General features: G+C 37.6%; 1 protein-coding gene across 1 annotated transcript in view; it reads left to right on the forward strand.

The window, feature by feature from the left end:
* The window catches only part of LOC142323154 (uncharacterized), a 178,121-nt gene that overhangs the window by 80,922 nt on the left and 75,980 nt on the right, over positions 1-21,219 (forward strand). The window contains exon 3 of the mRNA XM_075362429.1: positions 3,740-3,878. Within this exon, the coding sequence (XP_075218544.1) occupies positions 3,740-3,878 (139 nt within the window). The remainder of the gene's footprint in view (positions 1-3,739; positions 3,879-21,219) is intronic.

The following is a 21,219-nucleotide window of genomic DNA, read 5'->3' on the forward strand; positions in this document are numbered from 1 at the left end:
TTTTAGCTATCGAGAAAAATGTCGATCAGTTATGGGTGCATCAGTGATGGGTTTTCCATTTATATATGTTACGTATACCTCAGCAGTACTTCACTACGATTTAAATGAGAATATACACTTAGGCTGTCTAACTGTACCTCTTAAATTTGATTTTAAATAAATCCGGGAATACGTTTTCATAAAATTTCATACCGAAATATGCACCGAAATTTTAGCTTTTAATCTGAGTATTAGAAATATCTATCTTAATAATTAAAAAATCCACGATTATAGTTAGAAAAGAGCAACGCGATTGTTTTTTCAGATTTTAAAGTTACTTCCTCGGTTTAGAATTCCAGCTTCTTATAGATGAATCTCAAAATATACGGGAATTTTTAAATCCATCCGTTATAAAACTTCACAATTTTTCACACAGCTTAAATGAAAATCTAAAATGTGGTTTCTTGAAAAATTTAGTTGTATCTGTTATGAGTTCCAGAATTATATTACAAAATGTTCTGAAGATTATTATATGAATATTAGTGAATCCAAATTTAATTCCGTTTTTTTCCTTTTACGGATAGTTTTAAAGGAAACTCGCAGACTCTTCTGAGCAACGATACAGTAACTGTTCCTGACGAATCTCATTGCTGCGTTTCAACTGGAACGAGATATACCGGTTTTAAAAAAAAGTTTGACTTCTTTTCTATCGCCTTAGGGATAATGAAAAAAGTTGCTTCTTAATGGTCAGTTACATCTTAAAAGCTACTGAAAAAATAGGTAAATTAGTGATGAGTACACCTGCGAGAGCTTTTCTTTTTTATCTTTTCATATTCCCTTTTTATTAAAAAAAAAGAAAAAAGTTATCTAAGTCGGAATCACTAGTTTACATAAGGGTATGGAGTTGTAAGCGATTCTTTACAATCGTTCAGAAAAAAACTATTTCCTAGAATTTCACGCTTCGAAATTATATTCAAATAATTGTTAATTAGTTTTTCTTATGTTTGTGATGATTTCGTAAGAAAGTTTTTATTGCGATGGAACGCAAATTATAACTGAGAAAGCGGGGAAACCGTTCCTCACCGAGTGAAGGGTTGAGTCTCAAGTACAGATTTCAAAGACTTTTAGATAAAAATGGTTGCAAAACGTTCAGGCTTTAATTTCTGTTCGTATCGGCTAGAAAGCAAAGTAAAATCAGAAAATGCTAGAAAACCATATTTCAGTAAAAACGTCTTTCGCGAAGGGTATTTTTGAAATATTATGTATTCCTTTTGATATTTAACCTAAAGTTTTCCAAAGGTGACGGTACAATCGAAATGAGATCAGATCTTAAGTTATATTAGGTTCTTAAGTCGCAGAATAACGAAGAAAAGCAAAACGTCTAAAAAGTTTCTAAAGTTGTATCTCTATAGTATTATATTAAAAGAAAATCTCAAAAAGTTCATTTCCAGTTTAATACTTTAATTTTATTAACGCGGTTGTAAACTCACGGTGTAACTTAAGGTGTTTTAACTTTTGTAACTCTTAATATTCGACTAAGGATCGGAAAGACTGTCGCCTATTACACCTCTCGATAGGAAAGCCCACGCCTTTAAAACCGAACCGTATGTTATTTTAAGTTTCTTACGTGCGTTATTAAATTTGTTATACGGTATAGCTCCCGGTTTGCAGTGGCCGGCAACAGTTTGCCCTCCGTTCTGGAGAAAATCACTTCGTCATACGACCGACATTCCGACATTCGTTGTGGATCTATTACGTAACGGATACGTAGTGCTGTATAAGTCGCAAAGGCGATGTCCGATTTCATTAATCAGGGGTATCTAGTGTTCACGGCGCATCGATCGACACATCCCTTAAGGTGTTATACAGATTAGGGTTCAACATTTGCGAGAATAATTAAAATCGCAGGGTATTCCTTATTAGACGGTACCGCAGTCAAAACGTTCACATTTAAATCTAGACGTCTACGTTTGATTTTATCTTTCTACATCGTAATTACATTAAATTCTAACTATAATCTATTCGGTACCGTTAACTTCGACCAGATCTTCTGCAATAGACGACCCCTTTTCTCAAAGGTGTGAAATATAAGTCGAAACTACAGTTTGTGTACTTCGGAAAAACAGTTTGCACCATCGGAGAAGTAACGACAACGATCACGGCAGCTATAATCAACGACTTCGAGCAGATTATGTTAGCGAATGAGGAGAACTGGAACGCAGTGGCGAGATTTGCCAAAGTAGTTGTAGACAAACTGCTTGTCGCTGAATAAGGCGAAGGGGCTACGAGCCGAAGGGTTGCTGTGCGGCGGACAGGGCTGCGGTCGAGTGTCTAAGGGGCCCTCCGACCTTGTGGGAGTCGACTAGATGGAATGAAGCCGTGGTCTCCGCTGACACGAGCCTGTAGGTAAGTTCCCCTCTTCTGAAGCTAATACTGTGGACGTGCTGGTAAGTTCTGTGTAAGTATGTGGTAAGTACCTGAGAGTGTGCATGATGTTAGCTGTGTGTGTGTGTGTGTGTGTATTTGATTTGCGTGTATGTGTACCGCAATTTTTTTGTCTGTTGTGTGCGTTTTGTGTTTGCCTGTGACGGCCGACTGTGTGTGTGTGTGTGTGTGTGTGTGTGTGTGTGTGTGTGTGTGCATAATGGTGCTTTGCTGTGTTCTAGTGTTGCTTGTGTTTTGCATCTTTGTGTTGAGTGTGCGATTGTATTGGGGTTCCTTGATTGCGGTGTCCGATTGTGTGAGCGGGCTTTCCCCCTTCCTCAATCCAGGAGGGGTGAATAGCCAGGGGTGGAGGTTTAGTCGGTAGTGCGCAGGAACACATACGCAGCTAATAATATCGTGCGGAATCTGTTAGCGAGCCCGACAATGCCTAGACGCCCATAAATGGTGTTCCTCCACCTCTATAAAAAAAAATAAAAATAAAAAAAAAGCTATATCACAAGTAACGACAATGTCAGATCGCTGGAAATTGTATTCCGATGTCCTGGATTGTGTTATACTCGCTACTTTGTCGACCGCAGTGAAAATCTTTTGAATCCTGTTTCCGGAACCCGTTCGCGATCAGTAGAGAGTACGTGGGCGTAGTTAAACGCAGAAATAAGCGTCAGTACGAGAAGCGCAGAGATCTCCTCTGCGAATACGTTTGGAGAAGTCGCCATCAGGGTAACGACTTGCTCGATCGCATATTCCGGAAGGCATCCACGCTTTCTAGTTCTCGGAATAATAACGCGCACAATTTATTACGCTTCAGCTAGGATAGATTAGAGTTAGAGTGTGTTCAGTTGTTTTTTTTTAGAAACGGGGGCGTCTACCGCAGAAGATCCCTTTGACTATATCTATTCTATTAAGTTCATTTTGTAAAACTCATACGACAAATATATCGTAACCTATCTTTATCTTATTTCTACTTCATTTTATGATCGTTTCATAAAAAAACTTTATTGTTTTTTAATTATTAAAAAAGCAGGTCGGTTGAACCCGACTGATAAGTCGGGTAGTACCTGGACAAATGAACTCTCGATGAATAATTTATTCCGAGCACGATTAATTATAACGGTCATGCCTACTGACTTGACGATAACCGTGTATATTTATAATTGGACAACGTCAACTAAAATAAGCTTCTGTTAGCGCATAAGTATATTGTGTATAGATCAACCGCACATATATATATTATTAATTATTATTATGGATTATATTACAGAATTATTCGAAATGTTGATCGTAATATTAGTGAAATGTCATTCTATGTTCACAGGAGGTTGTCAGTTTCCAGCGTCGTGGACCGGTCGATGGTTTCAAGGCGGAGAAGGGCTTACTTATATAAATTCCACTTATATCGGAAGCAAGGGTGAATGTGTACAAAATCAAGGGGATAAATATATCACGTATGAGAAGTAAGTAAAACTTTTATCGTTTTATGACCACCAAAATTAACCGCGATATGTTGACCTCATTCGATCGTTTGATAATGAACTTTTAATGTCGATGCAAGTTTAAGCTTTGATAATTCACTTGATTGACCCGTCTGATCTAATATTTTTCTATATTCCTTCGGACTTAAAAATTTGTTTTTTTTTTACGCGGAAAAGATATATTAATCTTTTTTATTTATTTATTCGGTTCGTAAATCATGAACCGAATTGTAAAACGATACGCTTAGTTTTACCACGATAACTATACGTAAAGATGCATGGCGATGAATATAGCGACACAGGAACGCATCCGTTTCGATTACTCCTATCAGCTTCTCTTTTTTTTAAAAGAAGACATATCGCTGTTAAAAAGAGCGTGTACCGATAGCTATATCGAAATAAAATCAGAGCTTTATTCAGAAAAACATGTTTATCTGTTATTAATCACCAAAAAATTAACAAATTAAATGCCGTTTTAAGTAGCAGAAAACTGTATATAGTGGAACCGTTTCTTGAATTTTAATAATAAAATTTTACTTATTCGATCCTGTGAGAAAAGTCATGTTTTTATTTTTTAATCGAAATCGGCGCCATGATCGTTAGCCGATAATAAAACGCCTGACAGTACGAAACGATGAATAGTACCCGGCAAATCTTTGATGATTTACCGGAACCGGTTCGTTGAACGTGACTTAGGCCCGTCGGCAGTTTACCTTATTTCACGCCCCGCGATTTTCAGGGTGCTGTACCCTGAGTCATTCCAGTTGTTATAGAACCGTCACATGGTAACCGATGCGGTTAGCTGGCCATTTCACCCGTTTTATCGATTTATTTTATCATTATTACATTTATCATCCGTGTTTTAATATAGAACGACAATATTTACTTTTGTAATCGTTATTCTGAATTCTACGGTTCTACTTTGTAAGTGTAATTATTTTGCGGTTATATGGAATCTAGTCGATTTTTTTTCAGAAATAGGAGAGCCGTTTACATTTGTCGATTTAAGATAAGCTTCGTCTCTCACTTGCATCTGCATTGTTTACGTCGGTTATGAACGCGGTACGTTTACTTAACATAAGGTAGAAGTCTAATTCGCCGTATTAAAAATCAAAACTCTCGTCATACGAAGTATATAGATTCGTAAAGAAGATCTTTTATGCGAGTTTTCCCTTAAAGAGATATTTATTGAATTTTATTTGCTGTTTTAGTCGATATGCTGGTGTTTTTTACGAACATCTTTTTTGTAAATACAGCTGTGTAATACAGTCGTGAAATCATCATTTTTAAACGGCGTAAGCGCTTTCCGTAACATTTCGTTTTTATTAAATTTATTTCCATCCCGGTTAAGTAATTACGTCACTCTACGTCACCTCCGATTGTATTTTGTATAGCCTACTAATTGTGATTAGTCGATCGCGGATTTAATTGTATATGGAAGCACATAGTCGGCGATTTGTTTTTTAATTTGTGTTTATTTCACCGGATACGCCAGCTTTTTTAATATAAACAAACTGAAATTCGTATAGAATAGTTGAATTTTGCGTATGTGAGGATGGATCCTTATTTTATGTAGTATTAGTACCTTATTTACAGTATTCTGTCACTATTATTTCTTTTTCCTGTTTAGCCTCCGGTAATTACCTCTCGGATAATACGTCAGAGGTTGAATGAGGATGATATGTATGAGTGTAAATGAAGTGTAGTCTTGTACAATCTCAGTTCAACCACTCTTGAGATGTGTGGTTGATTGAAACCCAACCACCAAAGAACACCGGTATCCACGTTCTAGTATTCAAATCTGTGTAAAAATAACTGACTTCACTAGAGTAGTCTGTCATAGTACCGTTATATCTCACAGTTTGAAATTTTACTTTCATACAAAAATTTTAAAAGAAATTTGTATTCACAACACTCTTCTGAAATTTGTTTTACTGTTTCTATCGTAGTTGTAATTTTGTGAAACTATTGAGCTTTTATAACCATTAAAATAAATATTTAGACATTACTACAAGCTTAGCACGTCTTCAATATCAATTCCTAAAAAGTGCATCGTGATTCTTTAATTGCTTACACGGTTTAATACGATGTTATTTTTGTTTTGATTTAATTAAATTGAAATAGTTTTTCCATACTAACCATCGTGCTTGTTCATTTTTACATAATTTATATATATATAAAATACACACCCGTACCCTCGCACAATTTATTCCTCTTGTTTCATTACTCGAAGTTTTATGACTCCCTCATGTAAAAACAAAAACAAAAAAATATAGTAAAGATGAATTTTGAAAATATTCTAAAAAGCTAATTGTTGGGGAAAGTTACAAAAATAAAATTACACATAGCTCGTTTTTTCCAAAAGAAAATTGGACTTTATTTTTAACAGAATGAAAATCAGAATTATATAACCGTGAACCATGTTCATAAAAACAAACAAAAAATGCATAAATACATTATTACATAATTGTTTAGTTAAAAACAAATGTTTTGCACAAAATCTCCTTACGCGATATTTATATACAACAATCGTTAAGTAAAGTATATGTAATCTTGTTACCTTAAATATTTATTTTACTTACAGACAGAATATAATCACAATACAGAGTATAATAATAATATCTTATTATTTAACAGAGGATTACCTTATTATTTATTAGACGATAACTGTTTTTTGTTAATGAAAAACAATATCTTGATACTCACTGGCACAGAATGTAATCTGGACTATCATAATAGAAAGTTTAACAGACGATTACTGTAGAATGAAAAACATTGACATCTTGATATTCACTTGCACAAAATATAATCTTACAATCGTGGATTTTATATATGTCTACGTAAAATCCTTTGAGTTTAATATTTTATCATACAATTATAGAGAAGAAGAATCACAAACATAATGTTTAAAGGATTTTTGACATACAACATAGATTCATAAGTATTAAACATAAAGAATGTTCGCCGAGTTCACACAACAAAGATTCATAAGTATTATAACATAACAAAAGATACTTTCAGCGTTAATTGAAACATACACTTTTTAACAAGAAAACTTATAAAATCTTTAAACGTACGAAACAAAAAATGAAATGTACCTTACAAACGAAATGTTCACAAAGACAGCTTAACAAATTGTTGAAAAATATATATAATTTAATGTATGTAATTGTATACTGTATGATGTGTAAATCTTGACTGAACAATATAAGTCTTCAAATGATAGATTGAGAATAGAGTAGACGAGACGAGAGTGACAGTGATCAGAGAGAGACTGATGGTCAGACATACAGACTGAATCTAGTGGGGAGCCGCCTTATATAGTGTAGATGGAGCCGAGTGAACCACCAGGAGCTGAGTGAATGCAACATGTTTACGTTTTTTTTTGTTTTGTTTTTTAAACATTATAAACATGAAATAATACAGAGTTAACTCTTAATAAATAATCAATATAAAAGGCATACATAAAAATCAGCTGAGCATATATTTATATGGATGTTGAATGGAATGCATAAATTTCACTGTATAAAAAATTTCTTATTTATAATTGAAATATTCATTACACTGAAATACTGTTAAATTTTAGATGAAAATAAGTTAAATACTAAGTTGAATTAAAACTGCTTTACGCATTGGCGTAAACACTAATCGCTTATAGAATAACTATACTGTTACTATATATAATGAAACAAAGTAAAATAAAATAATTTGCTTTAGCTATTATATTAGCGATTAGCATTTTGGAATCATTCCAAAATCACATTTACTATTTTTTTGGCTAATAACTTATCAGGTCAACAAAAATCTTCATATTCTGACGTACTTCAAAACGACCTGCAAAGAATCGGAACGTGATTCCAAACTCCGTCCATCTTAAACTAAAAGTAAATATATATCCGCCAGATAAATAGAAAGACCAACAGCAAGGGTTGATGTCCAGGCTCTGTGACGAATACGGCGATAAAATATCCCCCGACACCCTTTCGTTCCGTTCCATATATTGGCACGATGACTGTCACAAGATATCGATGTTTTTTAAGTTTTAAGTCGAGGTCTCAAATAAGCGGTGAGGTAAAAGGGGACGGTCAGGAATCGCTCGTTTCATCAGACGTTCAGCGTTTAGAATCGCTGAACTAAATAAAGACTATTCGTGCGAATTCTGATCTCTTTTAAGAAAGATTTTGTGTTAAAAAATTCTTTGGAAATGAAAAAAAAAATACGATTTTAGTCGAAACGTTCAACTTTTTCCAGGTTTGATGTTTTTTTTCAAATTTTCGCCTTTTTAAGGTATCGCTGACCTTTTTATTCATATGTACCTTGGAGGCTGCATCTATTAAGAATAATAGCTAAGGGTTACTAAACCCAAAATCCTGTAATAACATAAAAACATCAAGTCAAAATGTACAGTAGAGAAGTTGAAACATTTCTAGATTATGATTTTATTGAAAGTTTAGCTACGCGTCTTTGCCGATTCTTTTATATAATAATTTTTAAAAATCTTTCATTTTCAATTTATGTTCTTTGATTATAAATTTTTCTGGTCTAGGAACTAATTATGTATATTTCGGTTTCGATTAGTGTTTCATCGATTTAGGTATGTTTGTTGTCCATCGCGAAGTTTTCATATTAATTTATAAAATATTACTTATTTTATATGTACATAAATGAAATACAATAAACACCTCTGGTTTTTGACGTTATTCGTTAAAATGTAAAATGAAAATAATAATTCGCTGCAATATAAGTGAAAATAATACAGTAACTTTTTAAAGAAAATTATTCATTGTGATTTGAAATAATTTAAAAGTAATACAAAGAGTTAAAAAGTTGCGGTTTATATATATATATATATATATATATATATATATATATATGTTACAGTCAAAGGCCGATTTACAGTCATTCCTAGGTTTGACTAGTCAAACCTGCAGATTGACTAAGCTTCGTATTCAAAGCTGAAAACAGACTTTCTCTTTCGGCCTTTGGCTAAAATGCTTTTAGGCAATCCTAGGAACGACCAAATCGACCAGTCAGTTGAAAACTCATCAGACAATACTTAACTGACAATGTGTTTTTTTGTCTTAATTTCACATGTTTTATTGTTGAATCGATAATGTATTTTTTATTTCATGGATCTCCTGGTATAAGATGAAAAGAATAAATGTAAAAAATTGTTAGTATCTCATTTATTCGACGAAAATTTTGTTTCTGTGTTAATACAATTGACTTACATTTTTAAGTAATAACAAACTAATTTTGGATATTAACTGAAAGGCAAACTATCAATAGTTAGGACGCTGAACTCTACTTATTGTTACAAGTAGTCGCTTTATGACATTTTGAGTTGCACAAAACGTTTAATCTGTTGCATTTGCACATTTTAGAATCGCATCTTTTATTGCAATTACATTTTATGAATCCCTGACCTCCGAACATTGAATTCTTGGTACTTGTTTCTCTTAATGATAATTCAATATCAGGCACATCGCTAATATTAATGATGGTCCCTTTGCATTCCTGGAATTGGTTCCTTGCGAAAAGTTTGTTGATAGTTCCTCGTTCGGTACTCAGCTTATAAAAACCTTCTTCTGTTTTCTCTAAAACTACACCGAGGACGTTTAGAGATATCCTTTACCCCTGTCGTCACTCGGGATAGGAATAGTGACGGTTTTTCCAACCTCAACTGTAGGAAATTTATTTTGAGATGTTTGCTTCATCACAGCAGCCTGAGTTTCAAGTCCATCGATAGCTCTTTCCTTTTTTATATTTATTTGTACTTTTTTGCACATCGAATGCAAATGACTTCACTTCCGTATCCCTCATCTGAAGTGAGTGTGCCATCGGATCAGATGATATGAACATTTTGCCCACATTTTGTACAAGTGTGTGCTCCAGAGCTCTCCTTTTGACAAATGCAGCACACCATACATTAAAAAAAAAGAAACTGGTTAATTGTTTTCTGCAAATAAAATTTAAAAAAATATGTAAAAGTCGGTTAAAATAATCCACGGTTTTTTTTGTGTACTCACGTTCAAATTCTCATCTGACACAGATGAAGATTCGGAAGCTTGCCCTTTTGATGATGCTCCTGGAACTTCTTGATTTTTATTCTTCAAGGAATGTTCGTTTACATTATCCACTGTATCTTCTGCCGATGAGGTTTCACAGTCAGATTCTGTGTTATGTTGTTTTACTGATTCAAGTGCGTTATCTAAATGTTCTTCAGTTTACAGAAATTTTTTAATAGAATCCGGTAATGTCTGTATTCCAACATGAGCTTTTCTTCCTGCAGAACCATAATCGAATAAATATTAATAATTCATATTAAAGATACTGAAATTATAGTATTAGGGAAATTATAATTTTTCTATTGCTCTCGCTCGCGATTTGTTTCTCCACGCCCACCTCGACCGATTAATTATAATAATTATTCATTATTAGGTAATATTTAATTATTACTAATTAATAATTAATAACTAGTTAATATTAATTTAAAAAATGTTTAAAGTTCCCCCCGACAGAAATATAACTGCTCGCAGTTATAGATGAAAAGTTGCTTTTTAGTAACCGCATTAAGCAAGTTTCGGCGCGAACGCTGTCGCAGTGATGCACAAACTTAGAAGGATTGCTCGAAAGGACTACGGATTATCGGGGCGTCAAATGTACTTGGTGTACCGAGGCGTCTTCGAGAGTATGATCGCATACGCGGCGCCAATTTCGGCGCACAGATTGAATAGAAATAGAGCACTGCTTCAAAATTTAAGGGTGCCCAGCGCAGAGCCTTAACAGTATGCACTGGCGTTTTTAAAACAACCTCCTACGAGGCTATTGCCATATTGGGAAAGGCTCTCCCAATCGATTTAGTAGTGAAAGTTCGGGCAGCCATGTAAAAGTTGCGAAGAGGTTGAGAGGCCGAGACATTTGGGATGCGGTTTCGAGCCGGGCCAGAACCGGAGGGGAACGGTGATCACGATGCACCGGAGCTAAATTTCGTCCAGTTGCCCATCTCCCGTCTGTGGAAGAGGCTATGGAGCCTCGTGATGGAGGCATGGCAGCTTGAATGGCACACCACGACTAAGGGAAGATCCTTGAATAGTTTTATACAGGATTTGGGGGGATGGTATGCCTCGAGTTCATTTTCAAGCCCAGCGGGTGCCCAGGTGCTCACCAACCATGTAAATTTGAAGCAATATCTGTTTCGGTTCCGCCTAGCAGCTGATCAGTTGTCTGTGTCTGCCGGGAGGTCCAGTAGAATGAGCATATGATGCTCAACTGCCCCGCTCTTGAGGGGGCCAGACCTCGAGCCACCCTGAAACTTAGAGGTCAGCAGGAAACTTGGCCGCTCAATGTGGCGAAAGCCGCATTGTCGGGCCGTGTGGGAGTTCCTCGATGAGGTTGCGATGTGCAACGGTCATCGCTAGTTTTAAGGGATAATTAATTTATGTTATACTGATTTCTATGGTGCCGCTGTGGGAAGCCTTTCTTGAGATAATGGCTGGCTACCAGCCAGATATAAGCTCCAAGCGCTTTAAGTGGTGGACAGGTACTAGCTGGCATTCAGCGACCGAGGCGTGACAGCCAAAATTGCTGTCTTTTTATTTTATAACTGTTTGTTTTATTAGTAACAAGGGGTGCGCCTCCCCGATCTAGTTTTAGTTTTGACAAATGTGGGGCTGGGACACGTAAGTGGGTGGTGAATAGCACCCTGCTTAATCCTCTGGCGCTGATAGGTAGCTCACTAGGAGCTTTTAGGAATGGGGTCGCTAAACCGTTTTTAGAGGCACAGTAGCCGTTTCTTGGCACTGACATTTGTTCTATGCTCTAGGGCGACCGAATGGGGTAGTGGCGGGAAAAATGCCAGTTAACCAACAACAATTGCCCAGTATCAACCTTAGTCTGTGTTGCACTCTCTTTAAGCTTTATCAGTCGCATGAGTTGATCTATCCTTCATCTTCCTCAGGTATTTCACTATCACGGACAAGTCTCCTCTTATCTTCTTTTTCGTACGCTTTACATTTTTATCAACATTTTTATGAAGGTTCTCAGATAAACGCTCTAATTTTTCAACAAACGCCTTCAGTTTCTTCGATAATTTTTCCTCTTCTGTGGAAGACCGATGATACTGTCTAACCCTCTTAGCTGACTTCTTATGCTTTTTTCCATTTCTCTGAGCCATCGGATGCAATCCCTCCCTCTTCAATTCAGAAGTCAAAGCCGGTATCGATATATTCGTATCCGGCTGCAAAGCTCTACTTGCATAACAGCACTTAGTTCTGTTCTGGTCTCCTTCATGGCTTCCGCCCCTTTTTTGAATTTTCCTCCATTCAGGCTCAACCAAGAAATAAAATTCGCATTGGTTTGGAATGCCCGTCCCGTTCGAAGTCAAACCGTACCCCACAAGGTATGTTTTAGAAGGGGGTGAGGGGGGAATAACATCGTGGTTAGTGTGGAAGAGGTAAAATGTCGTTATCCAAATCCGCGGTCGGCTTTGGAGAAGAAGTTATTGGGAGGAGGCAAAATTTAAGAAGGACTGGATCCGTACAGATCCGGAAGGGGAGAGGTAAATTGGAAAGGGTTGTAAAGATGCAGGCTGTAAAGTTCCCCCTCGCAATTAGCTAACACTAAGAATTAGACATTTTTCTGTCAGCTCACCTATAAGGCGTAGAAATCTTGTAAGTTATTATTTACTAATTTGGCTCTGACGTCACTATTTGGTTCAATCCTGTTGTTTAACTTAAAATAAATTTCACTACACAACAGGTTACATAGAACTAAAATAACATTACTCTTATGGAGTACAATACCACTTTTGAAAAAATGTAAATACCTGGTCGGTCCGTTATCCAATCCTCATTCAATTTTATAGAAATGTCTGCTATACTTTCCACCAGAAATTTCGATTACAAAAAACAAAAAACAGCCAAAAAACCTATGTAAGACGGTAAAAAATTGCGGAGCGAAACGAAACACTACCTCACAGTAAATAATCTTCCACTCGACTAAATAAAAAAATGTAATGCAACTGCATCGTCACCAGATAACTACAGCCAATAAGATCGATTTCAAGCCCGGGGGCTAACACGTGTATCGCCCGACACGAAGCACCTTTTAAAAATAGCTGCGCGCGCACTCTTTTTTACTATGAACTTGAATTATTATTTTTATATATTTTTTCTCTTTCTTTTTCTTGTTTAGCCTACGGTAACTACCGTTTAGATAATTCTTCAGAGGATGAATGAGGATGATATGTATGAGTGTAAATGAAGTGTATTCTTGTACATTCTCAGTTCGACCATTCCTGAGATGTGTAGTTAATTGAAACCCAACCACCAAAGAACACCGGTATCCACGATCTAGTATTCAAATCCGTGTAAAAATAACTGGCTTTACTAGGACTTGAACGCTGGAACTCTTGACTTCCAAATCAGCTGATTTGGGAAGACGCGTTAACCACTTGACCAACCTGGTGGGTTTATTGTTTTTTTCTATAATTTTCATATTTTACTTTTTTTTCATTTTCTATTTTCGTATTTATTTTTTTTTTTTCATTTTTTATACATACTTTTTTGTTTTAGGTTAGGTTAGATCTTTTGTGTAGTTTTTTTGTAATGTCAGTGGGTGATGGAGCCGTTAGCGGGGAGGAGGGATAACGTCAGTGGGACGTCTTCCTCCCTAGTCGGGAGGAAGACGTCTCACTATTCGCCTCCCGTCGTAGAGGCGAATAAAAGATTGGATGGCGGGGTTGGGACTTATACTAATTTTAGATAAGACAGAGGTGGTAGCGATCTCCGCGGCTAAGAAGAGACCGATCCTTAAAGTAACATTATAGGATTGGAGAATAGTGTCGAGGCCGGCAATAACGCACCTCAGCACTTGGATAGATACCAGATTATGATTTAGCACACGTGCAGTAGAAGCAGCTAATAAAGCTGAGAAAACTGCGATATTACTAGCCGACCTCCTGCTCCATTATTTAATACTGTGGACCGACTTTACATTGGAGGAAATTATAAGTGAGAGGGACGTATGCTACAATGCTGTATCGGGTGGATCTTTGAGCTGATGTATCGAGATTTGTAATATATTACGGAAGAATAGAGTCTGTTTTTAGACGATGTTGCCTGTGAATCATAGCACGGTATAGAACAGTCTCTAAGGAAGCAACTGAAGTCCTGGCGGGTGCAATACCGATAGATTTGGTTATTTTGCAGAACAAGAGGCTCTGGGGCAGTTCCTGTTAATAAGAGACAAGAACGCATAACATCTCAGGTAACAGAAAAATTAATACAGATTTGCCAGGAATGATGGGACCGAGCCACTAAAGGTCGGTGGACCCATCGCCTTATTAGCGACATCGGGAGTTGGTGTAATCCATGGCTGAGATACAGCTTAACAAAGTTCCTGGCGGAACATGGGCGTTTCAGGGCTTATCTAGATAAATACGGCCTGGCAGCAATCCACACGGTTTGCTGCCCTGACTGCGATGAGGAAGAGACTGCTGCCCACATTCATTTCTCTTGCCCGCTCTTTGGTGAAGAACGCAGGGAGATGTTAAACATGCTAGGCTTGGAAGATATGTTCCTTCCAGAAAACACACAACGCTTAATGCTAACTCCTGTTAGCATTAAGCTAACAGGAGTTAGGAACTATGTTATGAAGGTGATGGATAAGCTAGAAATTTATGAAGAGTCCCGTTCATTCATTCAGGAAATGAGACTTCGAAGGGCGTCGGGGTGGATAGGCTTGCGAGTCAGCGTTATGGGCCCCCGAGCCCTCGGCTGCATTTCGGTGCGTGATGGCATGACACATCCGCTTACCAGACGTAATGCTCTCCATGAGCGGTCCCAGGAAGGGAAGGATCAGTAAGATAGGAGTTTTAGTCGGTAGGGTGCGGGCACCCAGGTACTTAACAACATTTAGCCGAATCTGTGCCGATCCGACACTCACCCATTTATGGAGAATATGTAAATGGTATTTCTCCAGCTCATCGAAAAGAAGTCGCCATTTCTATACTACTCATTTATCAAAAATCTCTTCATTCTTAAACGTATTATTATAAAAAAAGTAAACACAGAGCAAACCAAACCTTACTACCAAACGGAATACTTAATTAATTTTGCACGAGGTAGCAAACAACCTCAACATTGTAAACGTGGTTTGATGCTGGACACTTATTATAAAGTGAATCAGTGTTGCCACCGTAATAATTATCCTATTAATCTCGCTAAATATTCGTACATTTCGGAAGAACTATATTATATTCAACAAAAGTCTTTTTTTAAAATGAAATAAATGTAGATGCTTATTAAAAATGTTTAGGTTGTACAAAACGCTTCTTTTTGATCAATATTGAAAACACTTATAGATTTGTGCCTTAAATTCAATACATTTATAGTTAACAGATTTTATTTTAAAAATTTCTGAACTGTTTACTAACCCAATATTGATTTTTCAAACTTTCTCGCGCTCCCTACAACTTTTGTGCCCCCCCAATTTGAGAACCTCAATTTTAAATATGGATATGCGTTTGTATTTATTCTGGTATCTCAAGTAGTGAAATTTAGTAATAAATGAAAATAATTTGAATTTGTATTTGCTTTAAAAGTATACGTGTAAACGTACACGCAACAGAATAATGTTACTGTCATAATTGGTAATAATAGTATAGACGGTCATCACCGATTGTTTTTTTTTGGCATAACGATGCCAAAAGATAAGAATAAGAAAAATACTTTCTGTAACGAGAACGATTGTGGTAAACATCAAAGATATTACCGGCGGTAGTACTATTACTTCTTTGCGATAATGATACTGAAAGTTGTATTTTGTTTAAAGTTTTATAAACAGCATTTAGTATTGTGGACCATAAAGCGTGACGTTTTTTTTCTTAACAGGTGTACAGACAAGATTGTTATCTCAAATACAAAACAAAGATGGAAGTAAATCTAAAGAGTAGGGATTTTCAAAATCCTAGCTTAAAATACAATTTTCATCGCATCATGATAAAAAACACTCGTGTAGTAGAATAAAAAGGCAATTCTGAGGCAAACTTGATTTTTCTCTTTGAATTTTTTGACATTTGTTCCTGATTTATTTATGGCATCATTTTTTTGATGACATGCATTTTTTTTGATTACGTAATCAGATTTTTTACGGTTTACTTATTGAAACGGATTATCCAATTTATTTATTTTTTTGGTATTCCAAGATAGAAATTGATTATAAGGTTCTTTTTAGCTGTAGCGAAAGAACATTCGTCTATTCCTTATTCGTTCACAACACGTAGTCGTCGTAAATTATACGTTTTCCCGGTGTAAGTTCTCACGAACTCATTGATCTTACATTGTCGAGCGATATTGAAGTGGGAACATGCATTCTTCGGGTATCCTCCAGTTAACTGTTGGGTGTGAAGTTAGAACATGTAGAACCTGTGGTCTTCAAATACCACTATGTCGCCGTTTGGTCGCTAATATATCGCGTCCACTTTCCCTAACATGCTGCGGATTAACTTCAACTGGTCGGTGATCTCCAACGGTCTACAGTAGCTCTTGGTGTCGTGTTTATCATCGTCTGCGATGTCTATTATCCACAACCGTTTACTATTCACAGCATAAAGTTTCCCGTTGACCAATAGGTAGTAGATTTTACGGCCGCTTTCTTTTACCCGCGCATACATCGGTAATGATAGAATGGCAGTAGGTGTGGACGGTGTCGTCTGGATGAGTCAGACCGTGTTGGTGGATAGTACGTGGCTACCGTAAAGAGCCTATACAGCCAGCACATCGTGTTGGCTTTGTTCGAGCGTCCGCCCAGGCGTACATGAGTAAATTCTATTTAGAGGAGTGGTGGTGCCTAAGCCGTGTTCGATCTCATGCACTAACGCGATCAGCAGGCTGGCTCACCTTTCGCCACTTTACCATTGAGGTTGTACCTCGATGTCTCCTCATCGTTTATGGGGATGTTGGCAAGGTTGGGGAAGAATTCAGAGTCCAAGACGCCTCCCGGTCTGTCTAACCTGCTCGAAGACCGTTCTTTTTCATTTTTGGCGCAGGTGTGAATGCCGTACTTGTCGGTAATGATATGTCGTACTCGCAGTAAGTAATCTTGCGTGTACTTCGCCCACTCCCAGAACGCTTTTTTGCCACTTCCATCTTTTCAGAGGAGTCCACATCATCTGTAGTGCCACATCTGTGTGGAGATGTCGTTTTCTCCTCGATCCGGACCATGGCGTATGTCATCGGGTCTGACACGCTGCGCTTAAGCGCGCGCATGAAGGCATCGGTCTCGTTCTTCTCTTCATCTACCGGTAACTGGTAAAATTCTTGAAACAGCCGCATATCCCCTTCTTTTCGTTTTTCATCCGTCAGAATCGCGTTATCAATTTTCAGAACCCTGTAGTCTTACAGAAACTGATCGGATTCGAACACGTCGTCGGCGGTCGCAGTAGCTAATAAGAACACGATTATCGCTTTACTGTTCTCAATAATGGAATGATTGATTCCACCCAGGCCATGCTATCATATATACCGCTGATAATCTTATCAAGTAGAAGAGAAAGTATAATTATATTTAGAAATGTAAACGATTTTCGTTTTTTTTACGAATGGATTTATTGGCTTTTCAAAACTAAAATTAAATATCCTAGTATCTAAAACTAAATACATCAGGATCGGCGCTACAGTTTAAATACTTATTTTTTGTTATTAGCAAAGTACATGGTAGTATACAATCAGATAAGCGTTGAAGTTAAATACTTATATAGGTTGGCTCAGACTCTTAAGCCTTTTTCTCCTGGCAACGGGCGTCGTAAGGAATAAAGCTTTTAGCCGCATGCTTTCGCTTCACTCCCCTTATTTCATCGTCAGCCGTGTTGGGAGACAGTACCAGTCCTGGAGGAGGCGGGCTGGATGTATCTATCTTTCGAATCACCTTGCTAAATCGTCTTTTATTACCTAGTACGATCTGGTCGGGCATGCTCAGCGTTCCGTCACTGTACAATCGCGTTGAACACGTCCTCGAAGATCTACTAACAGAACTATTCACTGTTATCGCGACTACGCCGAACAGGGCCTCACAGAAACATTTCGCTTAACTACTACTACAACTACTACTACTACTACTGTTCGCGCTGGTCATGGCCGTATTTTTATCCTCTGACTTGCAGAACTAGTACTCGCCTCATTCCTTAGCTGTTGTAGCGTAATATATTCATCGTCCGCGCACTTACATTTTTCCATAAATTCCTATCTCGGTCCGGTAACCCTTCTCGTCGAACAGCTGTTGAGGGCGCCATTGTCTAACAGTCAACGCTAACTACGGTGCTTGAGTTTGTGTATGTGTTGAAAAATTTATTTACAATTCGGTTTTCTTTGTTTGTTTTTAAAAATTATCTTGACATGATACATTTTTACGGGATCGGGTATTGTTTCTGTACAGTTTTTAAGTGATTAGTATGTATAAATATTATTTATTTGTGAATACGAGGTGTGATCAAAAAATACGGTGAATGAATTTCTATAGCGGCAACTGCCGACGCTACATCCATATGGTGTAATTTGTTCAAGAGCGTGATCAACTGAGACAGGCAGGGACAAGTTGTAACACGTTTGAGCTTTCCAGTCAGCTGCCAGAGCCGCTAGGGTGAGGTTGTGTTTATCGTGTTTGTCGCGCAACATGGATTTTGAACAACGCATTAACATTAAGTTTAATGTTGCAAAAAGAGTGCCAAAGAAGCTCACGAAATGTTAGAATCGGTGTACGGCGATAATTTGGTAACTTTGAAGACTTTCGAGAGCTATTGGAAGACCTTAACATCTCGTACGGATACGTTCAAAGCATTTTAACTAATGAATTGCAAATGAGACGAGTGAGTGCAAAATTTGTTCCCAGACTTTTGAGTGATGAACAGAAGGAAAATCGTGTGTCAATTTGCACGGAGATGAAGGGTCGTCTTCATGCAGATCCGGACTTCATGGCCAAAATTGTAACTGGAGATGAAATTTAGGTCTATGGCTATGATCCTGAGACCAAAATGCAGAGTTCACAATGGAAAACCAGTTCAACCCCTCGCCCTAAAAAGGCACGTCAGTAAAAATCCAACATCAAGGTCATCCTCGTTGTTTTTTTTCGATAGTAAGGGCATAGTGCGATCAGAGTTCGTTCCAAGGGGAACAACTGTAAACTCTAAAGTTTATAAGGTTGTACTGCAACGTTTGCGAAACGACGTACGAAGAAAGCGACCAGAAAAATGGACCAATGGCTTCCTTCTTCACCACGACAACGCGCCGTGTTACACCTCGCTTCTCATTCGCGAGTTTTTTTGGCGAAAAGAGGGTTCCTGTCCGTCCACATCCGCCATACTCACCGGATTTAGCACCATGCGACTTTTGGCTCTTCCCAAAAATGAAAACTGTGCTTAAAGGAAAACGTTTTGACACCATTGCTGACATTGAGAGGGCCACGACCGAGCAGCTGAAAGCCCTTCCGAAAGACGCCTTCCAGAAATGCCTCCAGTAATGGAGTCAACGTTGGGATAAGTGCATTGCTTGCCAAGGACAGTACTTTGATGGAGAATAAATCGAATTCTATGTAACTTTATTACTTTTTTTAATAAAAAATTATTCACCGTATTTTTTGATCACACCTCGTATTTGGTTTTGTAGGTAGCTTTTACGTTTATCTAGGGCTACATGTATAAGTAGTAGTTTATTTGCCCTTTTTGCAACTGAGCTAACGTGGACAGTTTAATATTAATTTTTTTTAAGTTATATTAAAGTTATAAACATTTAGTTCAGTATAATTCGTTTAATTTATTTATTTTGTTATTTATTAGAGGTTTTTGTTTATTAGCAACTATTTTGTTTACCTATTTTTTTATATGCTGTCGTCTTTGTTTACTTGTGTTTCTATTAATAGTTGTTTTGTTAAGGTGTTTCGCCATTGCCGGTTGTTTGTTTACATCAGTGTGCATTTTGTGTTTAACGTACTGTTTTTATTGTGTTTGTGATTCCAGAATAGTCTCAAACTGAAGGGAAAATGGGTAAGTCTAAGCGTGCTAAACCTCTCGAGGAGATTAAGGAAACGATTGAGGTTAGGCTCGACGACTCTTTATCCTCTTCTGGGGATGAGGAGTCACGAGCAAGTGCTTCTGGTTCTTTGCAGGCTGGAAAGAATAAAGATAAATTAATGATCGAGGAGTTTTCGGAAGGTAATGGAAGGGCTGGAGTTCCAATCATATTAGTACGAACGTTTGAAGAGAAGTTTGACTTCTAAATTCAATTTTTGAAAACCTAAGAAGTACTAAGGCTTGCGGGGCAAGATTTTTCCTAAGATCAGGGAACTCAAATCCATTGTTGAGGTCTTGGCTCAAGGCTGAAAAATTGGGTACTAAGCCTGAGGTGAGAGAGGTGCGGGAAATAGTTTCCATTCTTCCCTTGGTTCTACAGCAAGGGTTGCCTCAGCATAAACGGTACGCAGAGGTACTGAAAGAAAGGCGGGAGGCTAGTCTGTCCCGTAAGGAGCCACAGGTTGTGTTTGTCAGCCTAAAGGAGGGGGCTACTATTAAAACAACTGAAAGTATGAAGGACGAGTTTCAGGTCGTCCTTCGACAAAAGAGGCAGAACCTGAGAATTCGTAATATCAGAGCGACGAAAAGAGGTTGCTTGTCATTGCCGATGAGAAAGAAACTTTGCGGGTCATTTCTACATATCTTTTTTGGCGTAATGCGATCGCCAAATCGCTTCTCTGGCACAGTTAGGTAATGAATTCTGTGGGCATTTTGTTTCGACTGTCAACCCTGTTCCCCGGGACACTTCTGCATCGATAGACGATTGACCCAAACTTTAAGTAGAGTTGGCTTCAGTCTTTAACTGAAGTCTGCATATGTAGTTATAAGGGACCTGGTAGAAAATTACTTTTATGAGGTATCTACCGCAATGATATTTCTATAATGTTTATTTGGCTAGCTTACTTCGTCTCATACTCTGAACTGGCGATTGCGGGTTCATTATAATGGTAGTACCTCGGGTGGCTAGGGCCCGCCCGGACAGTTAATTGACTGGAGGTAGGGGTGCTTGACATCGAGCCCCGGTTAGAATAATTCAGGTATGAAAGGGGGGTCGTGCTCGGGAGTGTGATTTTCACCCTCCCGGGTACGATTGCGATTATTTAGCGTAGTAGTTCTTGATTTGAATTAGAGTGCACATATTAAGGGAAAATAAGGAAACCGTAGTTGCTATCAACTTTGTAGTTCAACAGCAGAGGAGATTAGAGGTTATACTCAGCTCTCGAACAGGCCAAACCTGAGATCCTCTGGAACAAACAT

Source organism: Lycorma delicatula, chromosome 4, assembly GCF_047948215.1.
Source record: "Lycorma delicatula isolate Av1 chromosome 4, ASM4794821v1, whole genome shotgun sequence".
NCBI classification, from domain to species: Eukaryota; Metazoa; Arthropoda; class Insecta; order Hemiptera; family Fulgoridae; genus Lycorma; species Lycorma delicatula.